We start from the raw sequence: 20,602 nt of genomic DNA on the forward strand, positions 1-20,602 counted from the left end.
AAGCTGAAGTAACTCTGAACAGCGGTGACCTGCCCCGGGGGCACCTCGGCCCCCCGGAGATAATAAACTGCCTCAGGAACCAGCAGCCGCAGCCTCTCGCTCCGGAGGCCCCGAGGAGCAGTAGGAAGCCGCGGGGCAGAGCAGGCCCCGGGCACGGCGGAGCTCGGAGCCGCGCGGGCCGCCGGGCTCTGCCCTCCGCTCCCGCTCGGCGCGGGGGGCGGCGGAGCCCGTTGCCCGGAGGCCACAGGGGGGCGGCCGGGCCCGCTGCCCGCGGCCTGAGGCGAGCGCGCAGGCAGAGGGCGCGGCCCAGCGTGCCGCGCGGCGGGCGCGCAGCGCCTGCCGGGAGCTGTAGTCCGGCAGTGGCGGAGCGGCTCCAGCGGCCCGCGGCAGGCGGGACTACAGCTCCCAGCGGTCCTTGCGGTTTGTTTTCCTTCAAACGCGGCCCCGGCCCGCCGCGCCGCTCGCGCGCCCGTCCCCGCCCCTTTCGCGGGCGGCGCGCGGGGCCCGCCGTGTCCCGCCGCGGCCACCGTCGGGAAGCCCCGCCCCCTCCCCCCCGCGCCGAGCCCTTTGACCCCGTTGTTATGTCGGGCCCGAGCCGCCGCCGCCGCCGCCGCATTCCTTAGCGCCCGGAGCCGCCCCGCCGCGCGCCCCGCCCGCCCCGCCCCGCCCCCCCCCGCGCGCCGCCGCCGCCCCGCCCCGCCGCCGCCGCCGCCGCCTAACGGTCCGCGCCCGCCGCCCCGCCGCCCCGCGCGGGAGGAAGATGAAGGAGATGAAGCAGCGGAGGAAGAAGGAGCGCACGTGGGCTGAGGCCGCCCGCCTGGTGAGGCGGGGGGGGGGAGGGGGGCGCCGCCCCGCGCCCCGGAGCGGCCCCGCGCCGGGCAGGGCGCCGCGCCGGGCCTCGCGCAGGCCCCGGGGAGGGGGCGCCGCGGCCCTGCCCCGGCCCCGAGGGGCCTCCCACCCCCCCCCCCCCCCCATCCCCCGGTGCCGCCGGGCCCGGCGCTGCCCCGCTCTTCCCCGCGGGGCAGCGCCGCTCCGAGCGCGCGCAGCCCGGTGCCCGGCGGCTCCTGCCCGCCGGGACGTGGCCCCTTCCCCCGGGCCCGCAGCCTGCCTGCTCCCCGGGTGTTTTTCCCCCCGAGCCGGGTGGAAAGGGGGAAAATGCCGCTTGCCTGGTTTCGCCCCCAGAGAGGCGAAGGGCTCCTGCGGCGAGATCCCCCCCTTCAAGGCGGGGATGCGGGGTGTGCTTTTAGGAGAAAGTGCGAGCACGTGCCCTTTCCCCGGTAGATAAAATCTTCCTGAAAAGGGGTTGCCTGGAGTGTGTGGTTTAGCGTGGTTTCCCAATACCTGTGCTGCAGGAGCTTCCCTCAAGGCCACAGGTAAAGGTGTGCTAGACTCTGATAGGTTTTGGAAAGGGGCCAGCGACAATACCGCTGTTTAGCAAGGGTAGCTTTTAATTGTTTGCATCTTTCGTTTTTAATTGCAGCTCAGCAACAGCAGACAGTCTGAGAACCGTTCTTAGCTGGAGAATGGTTTGTTTTCTTCTTTTCAGATGACTTAAAACTCAGTGGGAGGAACTGGAGCCTCCTGAGAGGCCTGACTTGAAGTATGAGAAATGCTGCTGTCAAAAGTTTCTGCTTTAATTATTGAGACAGTAGTTTTCTTCCATATACCAACGGTGCCCAAAACATAGGCATCATAGGTGATATATATTTAGTTGCGTATAGTAATAACTCTTTGTTTGAGGTTAGTGTCCAAGTGATCAGAAGTCTTTTTGGTTATGTATTTTTAGGAGATGTACCAGTATGTATGTTTTGTTTTTCTTTTGGGAATCTGTTTACTGAAGATTTAAGCTTAAAAAACGATATCTGCTTGATCAGGTTTCTGTAGTCTGCTGGAACATTGCTGGTGTTTGACCATCACAATAGGAGAACAGTCTTTTCTCTTTATAAAGAGTTGAGATCATATCTCAGTCTTGTACCAAACTTATAAGCTAGGAAATATAAAAAATAAAAGAACTTTTAACATCTTTCAAATAGTGAACATGAACTGATCAGTCAGTTACTTCATTTTATTTAAGGAATAAATTTTGAAGTGTTTAGGCTTGCTGCTTGAGTTGGGTACTGAACTTTTCGCCTGTCGTTGAGCAGCTGAGGTATCGTTCTGGCCCGCAACCGAGCCTCTGCGACTGGATTCTCCCACTGAGCTGAAATGGAGAACAGTCACGTTGCAAATGGCACGGTCAGCTTTTTGCACACCGCATAGTGCTGATAGTTGCTGTTGTCTACTTTTAATGCTGATTGGAAGAAGCTTGCTCTTTTTGGCCTCTGCTTAGGAACTGCTCTCTCTTCGTGACACATTGGAATAGATCTGTGTAGACGTATAAATGCCAGGATATGGAGTAAGTGATGATCTTGCTGCCTCTGTGCAGACGCAAATGGGTTACTGTGGCTTCCTTTTGTTGGCTCTGTCGGGGATACTTGAATGTTGGTTTGAGAGGAATGGGTGTACTTGCTATGTAGTACATGGACATCTACAGAAACGGCTTTATAGAGCTTGGGGGTATTTTGTTTGCTTGTTTTTCTTTATTGTTGTTGTTTGTTTCTTTTGTTTCAACTTGGTGGGGAATGTATTGGAGCGTGTAGACATTCAAAAGGAATAGTATGGATGAGCCCAGCTGTGACTAGTGTCTGGTATTGAGGGTGTTCTAGGATGTGGTCTTGATGCTCCTTGTGTATAGGGTTTCTCTGGATATCACAGAATTTTCTTGATGCTCGCCAAGAGGAAACCTGAGCAGACTTGAGTATCTACCTTCCAGCAGCTAGCGTAATCTTTTATGTGAAAACTCTAATGTTTTAGACCTTTATGACTTAGTCTGAAAAACTGTAAAGAGGCATAAACCAGCCACTGTAGTATTTCACTGCACGAATCTGCATTTCATCATGCGTTTCTTTTTAAGGTCCTGGTTCTGTGGGTCAAGCACTTCACTACAGGTATTTGGGATGCTTTGCCAGTAGGTGACCTTGGGGCCACAGCCGGTGCTGGGCGATCTTGCCCAAAACCCTCTCTCATTCAAATGTGCTGAACTCTAATGGGTTATAAATCAGTGTTTATAGGCTGTCCAAAATGCTACGCAAAACTGCGACTTCTAGGAAGCCATCTCGTAATATAGTCCCTCACCATCGTTCAGTGATGGGAAATGAATCTCTTCACAAATACAACTCCACTTACCTGTTTTTTGGCTAGAACCTCAGCCACAGGCATCCCAGGTACATGAGATGTCTGAGCCTCAACTGCATCTTTGAGCAATTGATGAACCAGAAATAGAACGATCTCATACCAGATTATCCACTTAGAGAGACCTGCAGTTGCGTAGCTGCACTTCCAGCTTGCAGGACTGATTGTAAATCCACTAAAAATAGATCTTTATTTAACACTAGGCTTACACGTGCTCCCTGTCAAAATGCTTTTAATTTTCCTTTTTGACACTTGCTATTATATTTTGTATTCCTCTAGGTGTTTCTAAGAATTGTAGGCAAAAGTGCTTTTCAGTGTTGCTGTTCTTACAGAACTAATATTATGCACATTTCATAAAATCTTTAAAGATTCATTTGAACACACAGAGCCATAGGTCTCTTCAACAAGCGCTGTCAGGGCTAGACATCTATGCTATTAGTAAATTAATTGGGGGAGTGATGCAAACTTCGGTAACTATGGTCGTAGGAACCCTTGACTACCAGTACTATAAATAATCAAGGGGGAAAAAATATCTTTTTGTGGGGAAGGAATAGCTGATGTTGTTTAAGTCATAGCTTCTGTTGAAAGGTTAACATGACATTGGTAGTTTCAGGATGGAAATGGATAGGGGATAATTACTGGAGACAGGGCTTTTGGTGGCTAGAGACATAGGTTCTTCTCTTTCCTGGTTCTTCCATAAAGTATCCAGTAGATTTGATATAGCTGTTGATTGGAATTTGTTCCCCTGAGCATAGATTCTTCTATCTTTATGCAAATGCTTGTTCATGCTAAGTTTTGGGCTGTGTATTTTGCTTGCTGCTGTGTCTGACACTTGAGAGAGGTTTTATAAGCTGTGAAGAATTTCCTTGTTTTTCAAAACAGGCCTGTTCCATTTCATGGATCTTGCATTTGATTCTCAAGTGACGTCTTTCCCCCGTCAGATGTTTATTCCATTTGAGTGATGGGGGATGACAGTTTGTGAAGAAGGCATAGAAATATTGTAACCTATGGAATTTTTTGATTAGCGTGGGAAAAAATGTGATGGAGCTGTATTGACTCAGAATTAAAACTGTTTACTCTGTTTCAACATGGTTCATCACTTTCTTTGATCTTTTCTTTAAACTCCTTGTGTTTTCATTATGTTTTATCTCAGGTTACAGAGTTCTCAAATTTCTGCCCCCTGCCAGGTTACCACTATGGATCCTTATGATCTTCAGGAATTTGAAAAATAAAGCTAGGGTGGATATGATTTAAGAAATTCCTTTTACGCCAAAATGTTGTCGAACTGCAGAACTCGGTAACATAGGGGTTAGGTTTTTATTGTATTTCCACACTGCCTCCCAGCCTCCACAACTTTGTTTGCGGCTGTCCTGCTAATGCAACTCCAAGGCAGGCTGCAGGCTTTGTGCCTTGACATGGTGCTGCGGTGACTCAGTTCTAGACGCTGCTGATATAAAGGGGCATTTGGGTTTCTCCACTGGCTTCTCACACAAGTCAAACTGAAAGACAGTATCATGTTGCTGACTCTTTTAAAGCACGGTGACAAATGAAATCAGGATTATGCATCATTGTAGCCATTATGTTAGGGGAATTTAGTCTATGATTATGATCAAAAAGTTCCAGACCGAATATCCATTGCTGCTTTTCTTGGGCGTTTCAGGCCTCGTCATATGCTTATATTGAAATCTTTATGCTACATCAGACCTAGAGGTTTATTGAGTTCAATATGTTTTTGCATTCAGAAAGCAACACTGGCTACTGCAATGGAAGGCACAAGAAGCAGTGCATGTTGGGCAGCTATAGGGTAATCTGCTCCCAAAGAAGTATGGCGATTTACATCTACTGCAACTTATTTTTGTTCATTGCTTCCTGTTTATCTGGGTAATCTTCTTATCCATAGAAATGTCTAGCCCTCTTTTTGAATCCTGGTGAGTTCTTGCTTCTAAATGTTTAGAAGCAGAAAGTTTCACAGGCTTAAGGAGAAAAAAAAAATTTTTTAATAGCTGCTTTAATTTTTCCATACATAAGTGGCGATTCTATTCTTCATATATTATATGAAAGGATGAGTTGTTATAAATTCCTTGCCTTTTTGCTGTCTCGTGTTACTCATTTTCTTTCTAAAGCAAACAATCCAAATCTTTTTAGTGTCTCTATCCATAATTTTTCCACATTCTCTGTTATTGTTGTCCTTCTCTGACAAGAATTCTGAATTTTACGCATGGTACCCTTCTTGAGATGGAATGAAGATGAAATGAATGCAGTATTTCAAGGAAAATACATTATTTAATTGTGTAGTTATGCAGTCATATTTTTGTCACCAACAAGATGCTGTATAGAGATGTAAGAAGGTATATATGGTAGAGAGAACCACTGCGTAGTTTTGAAGGTTGTATGTGGTACCAGCTCAGTCTAATGCATATTGAAGTCTGGTAAAGCTTCCACTGACTTTCATGTTATAGGGCCAGGGCAAAATTCTGCTTCTTTTTCTTCTTCATGTTTGTATTTCAGTTAATTAGGGACAAGATGAAGGTAAGCCCTTTGTAACACTTACTATGGTCTAATCTTGAGGTAGCCTGAATTTTTTAGCATGTCTTTTGTAGGTAAATCAAGTTTTAAGAGACATATTGTTGGATTTGAATCCCAGCTTATGGAGTAGTTCTATGAATGCAGAAGCAAATTTTGTACTGACATTTGGTGTTTCTGTCTCTTCAGGTGCTGGAAAACTACTCTGATGCTCCTATGACCCCAAAACAGATTCTGCAGGTCATAGAGGCTGAAGGACTGAAGGAAATGAGGTTAGTATTGATTATCTTGTCTAAAACATAGTGTGCGTGGAGCATGGGGGAGGCTGCATATAAAGGCTTGGGTTGCTTCGTGCAATTCTGCCTCTCATCTCCAACCCACTTCTCTTCTTCGTGTTTTTTTTTTTTTCTTTCTTTCCAGCATAGTGATTTGGGATGACAGTATATACTGCCTGATTATCCTTGACAATAACTGGAATCTTTTCTTGGATATGTATATATTTTTTGATCATATGCAGAACCCCCTTCATCCATTTACTGTTAAATAAATGCCTGTTGCAGGTCTGACTCCTGCATTGTATCGTACTGCTTGTATGTTTCTCCTATAAGTAGCTCCCAGTAGTTTCTACTACTGTGGTTCTAGTTCGGTAACAGTTTAAGTTCCATCCCCCCTAATAGTTCATTTCTAGAGCAGATGTTACCTCTCAGAGTAAAAAAAGCACCTTTATTTTGTATTAGTATGCTGGCTTCTGCTCGGATTCTAGAGCGCTGTCGTGGTGTGGCTAACGCTGTTGTGCCTCTTGACACTTGTACAAAGGAAATATGCTTCTCAATATGTATTTCACCTGGAAAAGAACCTGATATGGAACCTAGGATACTACAGAATGGAAGACTGTTTTCCTCGGTTAAGTTCATGTGAACTTCCATCTGTTTCTGTGACTGGGTAGAAGAGAAATAGAAAATGTCTTGCATATCAAAAAATGGGTAACTGTGTGATGGTATAAATGTCTCAGTTAGTGCTGTGTGATTAAAAAAAAAAAGGAGTTTGACTACCAGTGGCACAACAAGTGGTCTTTGGCTTGTGCACACTGGAGAATCCAAATGTGTGGATTGTTTCTAATCATATTTGCTCCCTCACCCTGATTTTACGAACCTCTACCTAGCTACAGAAGGTAAACTAATTTCTTCTGGGACCTAACAACTCAAAATGTTAACTTGTTTCTGCTTCTTATTTGTCTCTGAAATCAGGAAACAGCTGTGATGATTTGAACAGTGAACAACTCTGTGATGCAGACAGAGGTATAATGTGTAGGAGTTACCATTGTTCAGAGAGGGACCGTGCCAGGCTGCTTTGCTGCATCGATCTCAGAGCTATTAGAACACCCACTTGTTACTTGGGATTCTTACCAAGTAGATTTTTAGTAGTATGGCTATGAGTGGTAGTTTCACAGCTTTGAGTAGAATTCAGATAGGTTTTAATGGAAACTTTCATACATCTTTCTGTTTTAGTCAATATTCTGCGTCTTTCTTTTACCAGTCATATCCCATCATAAGTCCTATTACTTAAGCAGATAGCTGAACATCTACGTGCATAGGCTGCCTTTACTAAAGGTACTAGCAGGTCTCTTTTCATGCATTAAATTATCGTGGTGTTCTCCCAGCTTTGACGAGTGATTTGTCACAATAGATGACTAAAAACCAGACTTCACAGCATGTGTCAAGTTAAATCTCATAAAGCTAAATTGTTTATTTAGAGGTTTGTGTTCTTCCTCTGGGATATCTGCTTTTCCTTTCCCTCTTATTAATTCTTCACTGTAAGAGAAGACTGCTTTCTTCAGAGTGTAACTGTTCACAGAATACAGGCAGTGATCCTATCTAGCTAAATATGTGGCAGATTTTGTTGGTACTTGTATAGAAGGTCTTCCTGAAACTCCATTTCCTGAAGGAAATAGCTTGGCAACTGAAGAGATGATTTCCCCTTTGAATTAATTTTGAGCCAGTGTTTTCCCAGTTTGGGGGAAATGCTGGTCCCCCTATGGAAGGGGCATGGTCCTATGTGGCTTATGCTCTAGCCAGAGCATTTGGGCCCAGCCCCATAACTGGATTCTAGCTCTTATGAACGCTTTGACTGTTTGCTCTTTCCTGTCATTTCAGAGGAAACTATTCTTTTTCCATTCTAAGAAAGTTTGTTCTGTGGCTGGTTAGCTTATTTGAAGCATTCTATTAAACTCAGAAGGGAAAACTCCGTATAACAAGACAGAGGGTTGGAAGGTTTTTTTGTATAACATCTAAAAATGATACAGGGTAATTTTGTCTGTTGCCAACATTTGTGAAGAAATGTCCAAAAACCAAATACATTCGGGGTGGAAACAGAAATTGTTCTAAGTCCAGTTTTCAATCTGAGAAATGCTTCTCTTTGAAATATTTTGTCTGAAACCAGTTTTCAGTTTCACTTTTAATAATGAGATTGATACTGCTTTAGTGTCTTTTCCAAGTAACTTTGTGCGTGTGTATATGTGACTTACTGGAAAACGTGAGATTACGTGGCACAGAGCTTTCATCAGTGTGAGCGTAGGATGGCTGCTTTAATCACAAGTGGCAAAACCAGGGAGTTGCCTAGGACATGCCAAATTAGCATGTCAGAACTTTTATATCTAAATATACTAGTGCAGTTTTTGTGACATATCAAGGGAGAGACATTCCAGAAATGTGTATGTGTATGATTTTTGCTGTCTTTGCACCTTTATACTGCTACTACTTTATGTTAGTCTGTTTTTTAGTAAAAATCAGTCCAACTCTGAAAAATTCCAGCAGTGAAAAGGAGGAAAGAAGTACCAAAAGTTAGAAACATCTAAGAATGACCATGAGTAACTTTTAAAATTAGCATAACGCTTCCTGTTTTCTGCAGACTGCTACACTGTGATGTGTGGAGGCTAATGTACAGGTCAAAAAGGAAAACAGTAATGCTGTTCTGACCGAAGTACCTGTCTGTAAAGTTAATGAGTATCATCTTTGCTACCTTCAGCCAGCTAAATGATGCCAATTTAAACAGATATTTCAGGCTGTTTTCTTGATAAGACCATTTTTTTTTGAAATTATCATCTGACCCCCCTCTTCTGCCTTTCTTTGTTTCAGTGGCACTTCTCCCCTAGCCTGCCTCAATGCCATGCTTCATTCCAATTCAAGGGGAGGTGATGGACTCTTTTACAAACTGCCTGGACGCATCAGCCTTTTTACACTCAAGGTACATTTTGAGTTCCTGCTCTCAATTGAGGGGTAAGGTGTGAGTTCTACTTGTTATGCATAGCTGAGTGTTAAGCTGTCACTGAACATCGTATGAGCTGAACATGCTGCATGTGAGATCATCATGTGAAAGAGTGTCTGGAATTCATTGTTTTGTTTTAGCGTGCACCTTTCAGCCGTACGTGATAAATTCCTTAAAAAAAACCAAACCCTATTATTACTTGAATTGCAGAAGCAAGATAAACCCCCTTATTTCAGTATTTGGTGTTCAAGCTCAGGTGGCTGATTGTCAGAATAGTCCTGTTCACTCCTTTTCCACCAGCTACAAGGGAACACAGTCAACCAATAAATTACACTGGTCTGAAAGCGTGTAGCTACAAGTGAAATCTTGTTAGGAAAATGTATATTTGTTTTTCTGGTTGTTTGCTTTGTGTTTCACTGCATTCTGCCTAAAGTTAGCATCACCGTTTTCCTCGGATCTTGAGGTCTGCCTGAAATGTTTTTCATTCTAGTTTGCTGTCCCAGTAATTTTAAATGTTGAAAATGTTTCTGGTCTCAGGCTTTTCTTTTGTATTGTTCTGTACTGTTGGGTTCCTTGATATTTGTCTATTAAGCTGATACTTATCTCAGCTATTTCACTTGCACCTTTTTTCTTCTGTCAAAGTTTTGTTAAATTACGTTTTGTTGAAAACAGATGGAATTGAAATGGCTTTGATTATACAAATAGTAAATAAATTTCTTAAGCTTGATAACTTAGAATCAAGCTGCTTTGATGCTACCTCTTCTTTAGTAGCAAGAATGAGACATTTCTCTTTATTAGAAAACTTGTGAAACTTTTCTGTGAGAAGTAAGGAAAAAATTATTGACCTTATTTGTTATGAATATATTTGGGTTACTCATCTAGGAAATGCCTATGAAGTGTGCTAATAGTTTATTTCTTGTGTCTGGAAAGACAGTGTAGGTTAACTTAAATGAAGCTGATGACTTCTGTTCTGTTAGGAGCTCAGGAATACTTAAAAATATCTTTCTGCATCAAATGGATTAAAATAGGGAAGATGAAAAAAGTTGAACTAAAACTATACCCACTGAGCTGTCTGTTCCCATTGGTTTAACTCATAGTGACTGGGAGGGAAGAATTGTAGTCATTTGAGTTCTGCTTGGCCCATTTAGAAGGATGCCTTGCAATGGTCTCGGAATCTGTCTGTGCCAGAAGGGGAGGAGCTGGAGGATACAGCAGATGCAGAAAGTTGCGAGTCCAATGAAGCAAGCACTGTGAGTGGTGATAATGATGGTAAGTGTCTAATAACATTAATCTTACACTGTAAGCATCTACTTCGGTGTCTGACTGAGTGCACTCCTCTTCCAGTGTCTCTTGATGAAACCTCCTCTAATGCCTCCTGTTCCACTGAATCTCAAAGCAAGGGACCCTCCACTGCCAGGGAGAGCTACAGAACAGCCTCACAGGTAGGAAAAATTGGGAATAATGGGAAGCACAAAGCCTTTCAAGGAGAGCTTTCATTACTGCATGATAGTTGGGTAAGCGTGGGAGGGGTTAGGTGTGCACAAATGCCTCAGAGAGCTATGGGGTTGTCTCTTATACTGCAGTAGAGTGAGGATCATATTCCAGGGAGGTGATTTTGAATTCTGTGCTGTTAGTAAGTGTTGTTAATGACTGACACCTGAAGATTTAACTGGGAGCAAAGTAGTTCTTTAACCGGGAGATGTGCTGCTTAGAAGATTATCTTGGCCCTCCATAGTGTATTTGATTGCTGTTGTTTGTTTTCTTTTCTTTCTGGACCACAGACAACCAAACAAAAGAAAAAGACTGGTGTGATGCTGCCACGTGTTGTCTTAACACCACTGAAAGTAAATGGGGCGCACATGGAGTCTGCGTCTGGTGAGCATTCCTTTTGTTTTGATTTTTCTGATGACTGCATAGATAGCTTTTAATCAGTAGTTCCTAGTTATGTGTATAAGCTTGCATGAGAAATTCTTTAACACTTGCTGAGAATGCAGATGACTGTAGAGAATTGTGCTGTTGGATAAGGACTGTATTTGTTTATCTTGATCAAAATTGTTAGTAGCTGGGCAATACCCAGTAACAGTGGATCTGTTATTAGCAGATAACTCTTGTATGTTAAAATCATGCTCCAAGTTGGGCTTCTGCTGTTCTTTGCATATTTTTGTGAAATTGTTTTGCTCTTAGGCTTCACAGGAAGGCACGCTGATGGAGAGAGCAGCAGCACATCCAGCAGTAGCAGCAGCTCTTTGGCCTTGTGCAATGCCGCCATGCGCAGTAGAACAGAAATAAACAGGGATCCTCCACAGCTGCTGAGAGGTATCCGAAAGCCCACAGCTGGTAGGTGCTTCTGGTTAAAGTCAGGAGAATAATTGGCCATAAAAACGGGCAGTGTTGATGTCTGTCTCTTTCTGAGGACAGAACATCCAGGTTCTCTTTCTTCAGAAGACATATGGCAGTCTTAAGGCTCTTATGCCAGACCTTCCTCTCCAAACCTTAGTGAGACAGTTGTTTAGCTCTTTGCCTAATCTGAAGAGCAGCGTCAAGAACTGTACTTGCATGTGACAGAGCTGTGACCAACTCTGACCATACGGTCACTCTAACCATCGAAGTTCTAGAAGTATCTCTATTATTAATTAGTCTGAGAGAGCCTTTCTTCATATTTGATTACTACAATCTTTTCTCATATATCTTGCTCCTTTTGCTACAGTATTTGGTGGCATGGGTTTTATGCCCATAATGGTGAATATTTTTATTAAAAAAAAGTGTTTATTTTATTTACTTGTCTTCAAACTACAGGGCAAATGAAGCGAAACAGGGGTGAGGATATTGACTTTGAAACACCCGGTTCTATTCTTGTCAATACAAACCTGCGAGCTCTTATAAACTCCAGAACCTTTAATGCACTCCCATCACACTTCCAGCAGCAGCTTCTTTACCTCCTTCCAGAAGTTGATAGACAGGTATGAAGGTGCAGCACTTGGTGTTTTCCATTCACCGTATTACCTCTTGCTTACAGAAGAGCTGAAGCAGATGTTTTCTGTCTGTTATGCTTTTTTTTTTTTCTCCCCCTTAGGTTGGGGCAGATGGGCTGATGCGTCTCAGTGGCAGTGCTCTGAATAATGAATTCTTCACCCATGCCGCTCAAAGCTGGAGAGAGCGATTAGCTGATGGTGAGTAGATTTGCTTTCCTAGGTGGTTGGAGAGTTGAGTTCTCATTTTTTTTATAGGCTTTTTTGTTTTTCTCCTACAGTTAATGAATGTGAATGTAATCCAGCTTTGCAGTATCTCTGGATATGTTGCCCCCTTCTCACCTTTTAAAATTAAAGATGTGTTCTTCTTAGGTGCCATGGGGTCTTCAGAACAAAGTGGCAGAGGTGTAAAGGAATACTAGACTTATCTTTCTTTAAATGGTGGCCTCTGTCTGGTAAAATACAATATTCAGACTTGCTTGAGGTTGTGTGACTATTACCCTTAAGTGGTTGCAGGGAACATATGGATCCATACTAGGATGGAAAGCAGAGCGGTAACATAAAATCTGTCCTTTGTATGTATAGCTTAGCTACTATAATATGTATATTAAAAAAAAAAAATTTTGCATTTGCAAAATTGGCTTTGTTTGGAACCGAACTTCAGTCTCTGGCTTCCCTGTAGGTGAATTCACGCATGAGATGCAAGTTCGAATTCGACAGGAAATGGAAAAGGAAAAGAGAGTGGAGCAATGGAAAGAAAAGTTCTTTGAGGACTACTATGGACAAAAGTAAGTAATTTCACCTCATCGTTCCTGTTTTATCCAAGGCAGGTGTTGGAGTATCTTTCTGCTTTCTGAGAGCTGAGAAGAAGCAGCATCAACTCCTTGGAAAAACATCAGTTGTGGAATGAAGCATTCAGACTGTGGCTGCAGGGAAATCCTTACATGAAATTGGCTGGTTCACAGTAGGATTTTACAACCCATCTATTCTTTTTGTTTTCAAGACAAGTTAATATTATTAGTTTTCCATAACAAATCTTTACATTTTCTAATTTTCTTCGTTCCCTGTGACAGTAATGCAGGATAGCAAATATATAGGCTATCTCTTTGCAGACTGATTTAACGAGGTTTTGATGAGCGTCTGCTTTGTAATCTGTGTGTTACTATGTATAGCTGTGATAGTACAGCTATAAATAATAGATGATATGCTTCCATTAGGGTGGACTTCACCTTTTAACTAGTTTTATGTTTGCCCCATAGGTTGGGCTTGACCCAAGAAGAATCCCAGGAGCAGAATTTGGTGCAAGAAGATGCTGAGAACAGGACAGGATTGTCTGTTCAAGGAGAAGCAAGACTACAGCGTGGTCCTTCTACACGGCAGAGAGATGGGCACTTCAAGAAACGTTCCAGGGCAGATCTGCGATGCAGAGCCAGGAGGAGCCTGTATAAAACACGTGAACCTGAGCAAACGGAGGCTGACAAAGAGACTGTTTCTGTGCTACCAGATTCTTCGTTTCATAAAGAGACAAAGCCTGAGAGAGATCTAAAGAAAGATGATCTAACAAGTGCTTCTGCTACAGTACTGAAGCCAGAGAGTTCAGAATTGCTTCTCTCTCCAGAGACTTCCAAATTACACAGTAAATCGGAAGATCTGTCATTGGTAACGGCAAACAGAATTCCCAGTTTGCCCCAGGAGAACTTAGCTCGGGAGTCAAAGGACCAGAAGAGGAAATGCTTTGAGGAGGCTGCCTCTGCCTCCTTCCCCGAAAAGAAGCCGCGGCTTGAAGATCGTCAGTCCTTTCGTAACACAATTGAAAGTGTTCACCCAGAAAAGCCACAGCCTACTAAAGAGGAGCCAAAAGTCCCACCCATCCGGGTAGGAAAGAAAATTATACTTGTTCATTATCTGAAGTCTGTCATGCTCAGTAGCATCAAAACAATATTAAAATGTCAGGGGTCGTCATCTTCATGGAAGTGAAAGAGTTTCGTTGATAGAGCTGGCTAGGTTACTCTAATTACTACTGTTTGCTATCTTATTTAGGCAGGCAAAGAAAGGAATGGAAAAATCATTCCAAGGTCTTTGCACAAGAGCATGGGGTAACCTTGACTTTGTTAGTTTGCATTTCTGTGGATACAGAAATCGCTTTTGGAACTAGCTGACTTTTTGCAAGAGAGACTTTCAAATCATGTACTTCAGTCTGTCTAGTTTCCCCAGTTTCTATTTGCTGGGGTAGAATCTTAGTGTTCCTTCTGACTTTTCCCTTTTTGACTAGTGGCATCCATCTTGTTAGCTTCACGGTATTCATCTTGATGTATAGGAGACCATTTTGATTTCTGAAGATCTGAATGCAAACCACCCATTTCATATTTGTCTGCTGGCTTTGGTAAAACAGCGTTAATATTAAGTGAGTTTTATGTGCTGCATGATAGAGCAGGTAAACAGAGGTTACGGGGATCGTGCTACCTTTTTATGCTAAAATTTGTCTTTTAGTAGGAATGTTAACCTTTTTATTGAATTCTTATGATAAGGATTACGATGAACAGATATTAATAAAATGGTGAAGTGTTGGAACTAAATGTTTTTCTTTCTTTCAGATTCAACTTTCACGTATTAAACCACCCTGGGTGGTTAAAGGTCAGCCAGCTTACCAGATATGCCCCAGGATCATCCCCAACACGGAGCCCTCCAGCCGGGGCAGGACCGGGGCCAGAACACTTGCAGACATTAAAGCCCGTGCTTTGCAAGCCCGAGCCCAGCGAGAAGCTGCTACAGCCGCCATTGGAGGTGGGGGTGGCCCAGGCGGAGGGAGAAGCACTGACAAAGGAGGTGGTGGAGGAGAATCCAGTAGCCATACAGAGCACAGGAGATCAAAGAGAACTCATGGAAAGTGTTCGTCAGATCTACAACGAACACAATTATTGTCGTCTCTCCATCTAAATGGAGAAAAGGCTAACTCTGAGGTGGCTGCGCAGGTGGCTAACATAAATTCCTTCAACTCTTCAAGACAGGATCCCTTTTCCTCAAAGAGTGAGGGAAGCAGCGTTCTGGAATGCACTGCAGACAGTAGCTCAGGGGAAGCTCAACTCGGTGACGGTTCACCTAGAAGGCAGGTCTGTGATGCTTTGACTGGGTCATCCTTTGACAGTCCAACTTCTGAGAGGCAGGAGGAGAGCCCTGAGCAGCTCCTCTGTGACGTAAGGACCAAAACCCCCCCTTGCATTGCATCACAGGACAGGCAAAGTACAAAGCTGAAATGTGTGGTTCCTCCAGTAAATGGTCTGTCTTGTTCTCAGGTACAGGGAACTGTGATCAGTCCTATGGGAGATAGCCGGATTGTGTCAGGACTGAAAGATGTTAGTTCTCCCATAGTACAGTTGAATTATCATTCCGATGTGAAGAAAAATTCCTCCAGTTGTCCCAGTCTTCTGCCAGAATTGTCATCAGATGGTAAAGAATGCCATGAGCCAAAAATGATACCTAGATTTAGATTTAATGGCTCTGAAACATTTATGGAAAAACGTATCACTGGTAGTGATAACTCAAAAGCAATGACTACTGGAATGGAGAAAGTGGTTCCTGCACTGTGTAACTTTGCACACCTGCAGGCAGAGAAAGAGAATGACAGTAAACTAAATAATGAAAAACAGAACACAGAGTCTCTGGTGAAACCCTTTTTACATGATGATTTCACTTCTCAGAATAGGATAGATGCTTCTGAAAAAGTCCCACAACTGAGGGAGAGGCAACCCAGAACGGAACCAGAAAATGCATGTCAGCTGTTGAGAGAGACTCAAGAGTTCAAGACAAGTGGAGATGATGAAATACAGAGTACGCACAGTGAAACAACAGATACCGCTTCAGATTTTGAAGCTGATGTAGCTGATGAGAATATAGAGATGGATATATGTTTCAGAAATGTCAATTCGAGGGAGGCAGCTGGGAAAGATTCCTCCTGTCAAAGCAATGCTAAGAGATGTGATAGATCTAAATTGTCTGTGGAAACAGATAGTCTTGCCTATGTTGTGGATTTCCCCTCAGTCACAGTGATGAGCAGCCTACCTCTGCCTCAGAGATGGGGGCCACGTGCACCATTGCCCCAGAAACCTGAGAGGCGGCATGTGCCATCAGGTTCTGCTCGGCCCATATCCTCTGTTGAAACCAACAACCCGTTGGTGATGCAGTTGCTTAAGGGGAACCTTCCACTGGAAGAAGTTCTCCCAGTATCTCATTCCAGCATCAAGCTGGAAATCACAGAGCCGCCTCTGGAGAAGCAGTCGGAAAGCCTCTCCTTGCAAACAGAGAGAGGTAGCAGTGGCTATTTTGGCAACGAATCTTCTCAAGATGTAGAAATAAAGACAAGTGCCCTAAGCAGGAGTGAAGACTTGCACTCTACGAGACCTTTTATAGATCCCCAGGAAAAGCAGTGCAGATCAGGGGCAGCACTGCCTAGAGCAGAGGGTATGGAGAATCCATCTATTCCAGAAAAGCATTCCAAAGTTGGTTCAACTTTAAGCTGTCAAGATCAACGGGCAAATGTGGCAAGTGCCTCTCAGAAGCCTGAAGACATGGGCCCTAGGGAAAGAACACTTTCTTCTTGTAGCTTTGAAGAGCAAAAGGAGTTGTCAAAGGTCCATCGGGTGCCAGAGCACAACCCCTTAACAAGTGTCATCACAAGTAAAAGTCCAGAGAAGGTGAATCCATCTATAGGGCCTAGGTTTTTATCTCCAAATGTAATTTCTTTTGGACCAAATCAGACAGGGGGCACCTCAGTCAATAAAAATTATGCTGGAGTTCAAGGCAAAAAACTTTTTGGTTCTGGTTTTCCTTGCAACCCCAGTGTTAGACTACATCACTCAAGGGCTTCGGATCAAGTTTCAACCATGGGAACCTTGTCCCCCAGCAAACAGATTCCTCTGAACAAGAGCTGTGCATCTGGAGAAGGAATGCCAGCTGTAAGGGAAGAATGGACTTCAAAGCAGCACACAAACACCCTGGGAGAAATAAAAAATGAGAATGTGTTGGCGTGTGGCAACCCAGCCAAGAATAATGTAGAGAACCGGAAGGATGCAGCACAAAACCCTGTGGAGCTAACTGAGCATTTGCAAAGTGTTCCACTGGTTATGGACTTGCCATTTTTCAAGTTTTCAAGAGAATCTGGAAAAGGACACAATCATCCTTTGGAGCCTTCTTCCATACCCTCTCGGCTCAATATCAAGCAAGCATTTTATGGGAAGCTTTCTAAGCTGCAGCTTAATTCCACCAGCTTTAATTATTCATCCAACACTCCAGCTTTTCCCAGAAGTCTTGCTGGAAGCATGATGCAGCTAACCCACAAAGCGAACTTTGCTGCAAACCATAATACATCCCTTTCTGTGCAGATGTTTGCCGATAGCAGCAGTGTTGAAGAAATATCGTTCAAGTGTTCGTGCAGCCTTAAAGCCATGATCATGTGTAAAGGCTGTGGGGCATTCTGTCACGATGACTGTATAGGGCCCTCTAAGCTTTGTGTATTGTGCCTTGTGGTGAGATAATAAATTATGGCCATGGGACAAATTGTATATTCAGTGTGTGTATTTTGATAATGACTGTTCCTAAAACCTGTACACAAAATACTCTGTTTATAGTAGAAATGCTATTACACTTTGTTTTGGTGAGGAAAGTTGACTTGCCTTCCCACTAAAATCTACAGTGCAAAACCCTTTCTTGCTCACAATTACACTCCAATATCTGTGGGTTGTGCCCCACTGGAGCAATCCTTCTGCTTAATGCTATCATGGAAATACTGATTGTGCTCTGGTACACATGCTGAGGCTAACACCTGATTGAGAGGCAGTTTGCTGTGGCAATCCTTGGACCCTCTGTAGAGGAAATCTTTACATCCAAAGGAACTGGAACAGGGTGTTTTCTATTTAAGGGCTGAGCTAAGTTAGGCCCTACAGTCTTCCACTCTCCCCTTCTGCCATCTCCATTCTTGGTTTGTGCGGAAAGTACCACTGTACAGTAAGTGTAAACAAAAAGCTGTTCTGCAGGTGACGGTTCTGCGCAGTCTTTGAATGCTACAGCAGAGCACAGGAACCAGTAAAGCACGCTGCAGGTGGCTGTAGAGCCATATACAGTTAACCATATCCTGGATGGAGCCAATTCAGAGGACGCAAGAAGCAAAAGGTGGTAGCTGCCAGCTGAATGCCTTCCGCTGGTCTGGAGGAAGATGCGTGGCCCGTGGAACTGTGTGCCTGGCTGAACTCTTGGACCAGCTGATGTGACTGCCTCTTTTGGCCAACTGTTGCTACGAATTAGTGTGAAAAGTCAAAGGTTCCTAGAAGCTCATTTATGTGGCCAGCGATCTCCATGTTGCAGCCCTACAATGAGGACCTTAACGTGACAGCATCTGACCACTTGCAAGTGTCTAGCTGTTCATCTGTGTGATGATCATCTAACATTTAAAGCAGTGTTCTTTCCTTTTTTTTTTTTTTAAATCTTTTCATTCTTGGATGTATAAAGTGAATTATTTGGCTCCTGTAAGTATCCTCTATGCATCTGTTTGATCATGTATTTATATGTTGTACACAGTACTGGCCAACTCTGTAAATGGATGTAATGTACATAGAACATGAAGGGTTCTTTTTTTTTTTTTCTTGATTTTTCAGGCTCTACAGCAGTATTGCATTAAAATGGTGTTAGTTATTAATCTGCATCTGTAGTCAGAGCCACTGTATTGTCTTGCCTAATGTGAGGCTCAACATGCAAAGGTGTCTCTTGGTTCTGACGGCCTCCCTCTCTGCCCAGCTGTCCGTGCTGTGTTGTGCAGGTAGACTGTGATGTGCAAACTCAAGGATGACCTGCTGGGATTGACCAAGTTGAGTGTACTTTACTGTTCACTCCTCTAAGCTGTTTCTCTGTGGTAGTTGCCGGTTGTTGCTGTAACAGTGTCTCCTAGAGCATTGTTACAGCTATATTGCAAAAAGGTGAACATCCTTGTGCATCCATGGGTTGACTGAGAGCAAAAACATGATTCTTCCTCTCCGGAGCAATTACCTCTCGAGAGTGAATTGCTTCAACGGGGGCAGAAGGCAGCCTGCTGTTTTATTGAAGCAGACAGTAGCAAGGATTGTTGTTTTTTACTTTTTTTCCTGCCTGTCCCTTTTCTAGCTCTATCCTACCTCCCTTAACCATGCACTTTTTTTAATCATAGATCTCCCGGTTTGAGGTGCAGTCCTGAGGGATGCGACAAGTTTAGTCTCTGAAATGGTCTATCCTTAATGCATTTGACAGCCTTATATTGCAGACATGAGAGATGGGAACCAATGCGTGTGTGCACACGCACACTGGGATGAACTGAACTGCAGTATTAGTGAAGTCTGAGCGGAGGTGTGAAAACCTGCTTACCAAAGATAGGGAGCAGAGCTGGCGTAGTCTGGCTCTGTCTCCTTTGGGGCCACTGTAGTGTACAGTTTGAAGCCGGTCTGGTTTGCAGAGCCCTCCAGAGGGGGTCTGCTCATGTATGTCCCTTGTGGTATTGGAAAAATAAACACTCTGTAAAACCTCCATTTGTGGTTTCAATCCTCATTTTCTGAAATCATCCTCTGTGCTTTTTAAGGCAATGTTTTTTTTCTTTCTTTTTTAACTGGCAGGAGTGTTCCAGAGCTTTTCAGCTCAGATGATTAGAAAAGGGGCTTGCATTGTCGTCTGAACTTCATTAAATCATTTTTTATGCACTTGCAGATAATTGAAGACAGTGCGCCTACTGCAGTCATTTTGTGTGGCTCATGGGAAATAGATACTCTTAAACTCAGAAAGAAGCAGTTTGGGTATGGGACTCTGCTGGAGCGAAGTTTGCTGTTGTACAAGCCCTTCCGCAGTAACGGTGATTCAGGATACCTGCCTCGCTGTGGGTAATGCGCTATAGACAGGAGTGCTGAGAGCGCCCAGAGTGTTACCAGGCATATCTTTTGTTTCTGCTATTATACGGCTTTTTATGTTACTGTCTTACTAAATTGTTGGATAAGTGGATCTGAAAATGTTTTCAAAAGAATGTAACAACTTGATACCAATTATTGGTTTTTTTCTTAAAACTACCTGTAGGCCTAGATTATTGATATGTTCTCTCTCTCTCTGTCTCTCTCTCTTTTCTAGGTAGTAAGCATTTTTGAAATGAATAACATGAATTATTACGTTACGTGTCTCAGTTCTGGTCTCATTGCATGGATCTTCCCCAAGGCAGCTGGTGATCTCATGAATTGGGCAGTAGGACTCTTGGGGTGTCTAGATGCGTACCGTGATGCGTTATATAACTTCCTTACGTTCTCCAGTGCTATGGTTAATAGCAATCCAGTATTACAAACCAGCAGTAATGCTGCCCTGTTCTTTTAATGCCTGTATGTCACTAATTCCAGTGTGTTTGTGTGCAGTAGTGAAGCCTAGGTTCTTTGGTCTGCTTGCTTTAAAATATACATATATATATAGAGAGAGAGAGCAATAAGAAGAAAAAAGGGAGCAAAAGCTGAGTATTGCTGCATTTGAGTACAAAGGAAAGTTCTTTTCCAAGCATGGGAGAAGGTTTATGGTTTAAAACTCTGAATTGGTCTCATGTTAGAAGTCAAGATTTATTTATATGT

At 43.6% G+C, this 20,602-nt stretch overlaps 1 protein-coding gene across 3 annotated transcripts; it reads left to right on the top strand.

Moving 5' to 3' along the window:
- Nucleotides 1-728: 728 nt before the first annotated feature.
- ASXL1 (ASXL transcriptional regulator 1) lies at nt 729-19,534 on the top strand. Of its 3 annotated transcripts, XM_067307817.1 has the most exons (12): nt 729-820; nt 5,944-6,026; nt 8,889-8,997; nt 10,167-10,287; nt 10,363-10,460; nt 10,800-10,893; nt 11,203-11,355; nt 11,815-11,978; nt 12,092-12,188; nt 12,670-12,775; nt 13,247-13,862; nt 14,582-19,534. In XM_067307817.1, the coding sequence occupies exons 1-12, from the start codon at nt 761-763 to the stop codon at nt 17,516-17,518; spliced, it is 4,638 nt and encodes a 1,545-aa protein (XP_067163918.1). In that variant the 5' UTR covers nt 729-760; the 3' UTR covers nt 17,519-19,534. The 3 variants fall into 3 exon arrangements, with proteins under 3 accessions (XP_067163918.1, XP_067163916.1, XP_067163919.1); XM_067307815.1 differs by having other exon boundaries at nt 10,167-10,460; XM_067307818.1 differs by lacking the exons at nt 729-820; nt 5,944-6,026 and adding an exon at nt 7,015-7,052.
- Nucleotides 19,535-20,602: the final 1,068 nt, after the last annotated feature.

This window comes from Apteryx mantelli, chromosome 18 (genome assembly GCF_036417845.1).
Source record: "Apteryx mantelli isolate bAptMan1 chromosome 18, bAptMan1.hap1, whole genome shotgun sequence".
NCBI classification, from domain to species: Eukaryota; Metazoa; Chordata; class Aves; order Apterygiformes; family Apterygidae; genus Apteryx; species Apteryx mantelli.

Coding starts and splice junctions, on each gene's coding strand:
- ASXL1 (XM_067307815.1), top strand. CDS start 761: ATGAAGGAGATGAAGCAGCGGAGGAAGAAGGAGCGCACGTGGGCTGAG. Junction 11,356..11,814: donor TATCCGAAAGCCCACAGCTG/GTAGGTGCTTCT, acceptor TTCAAACTACAG/GGCAAATGAAGCGAAACAGG. Junction 13,863..14,581: donor CAAAAGTCCCACCCATCCGG/GTAGGAAAGAAA, acceptor TCTTTCTTTCAG/ATTCAACTTTCACGTATTAA.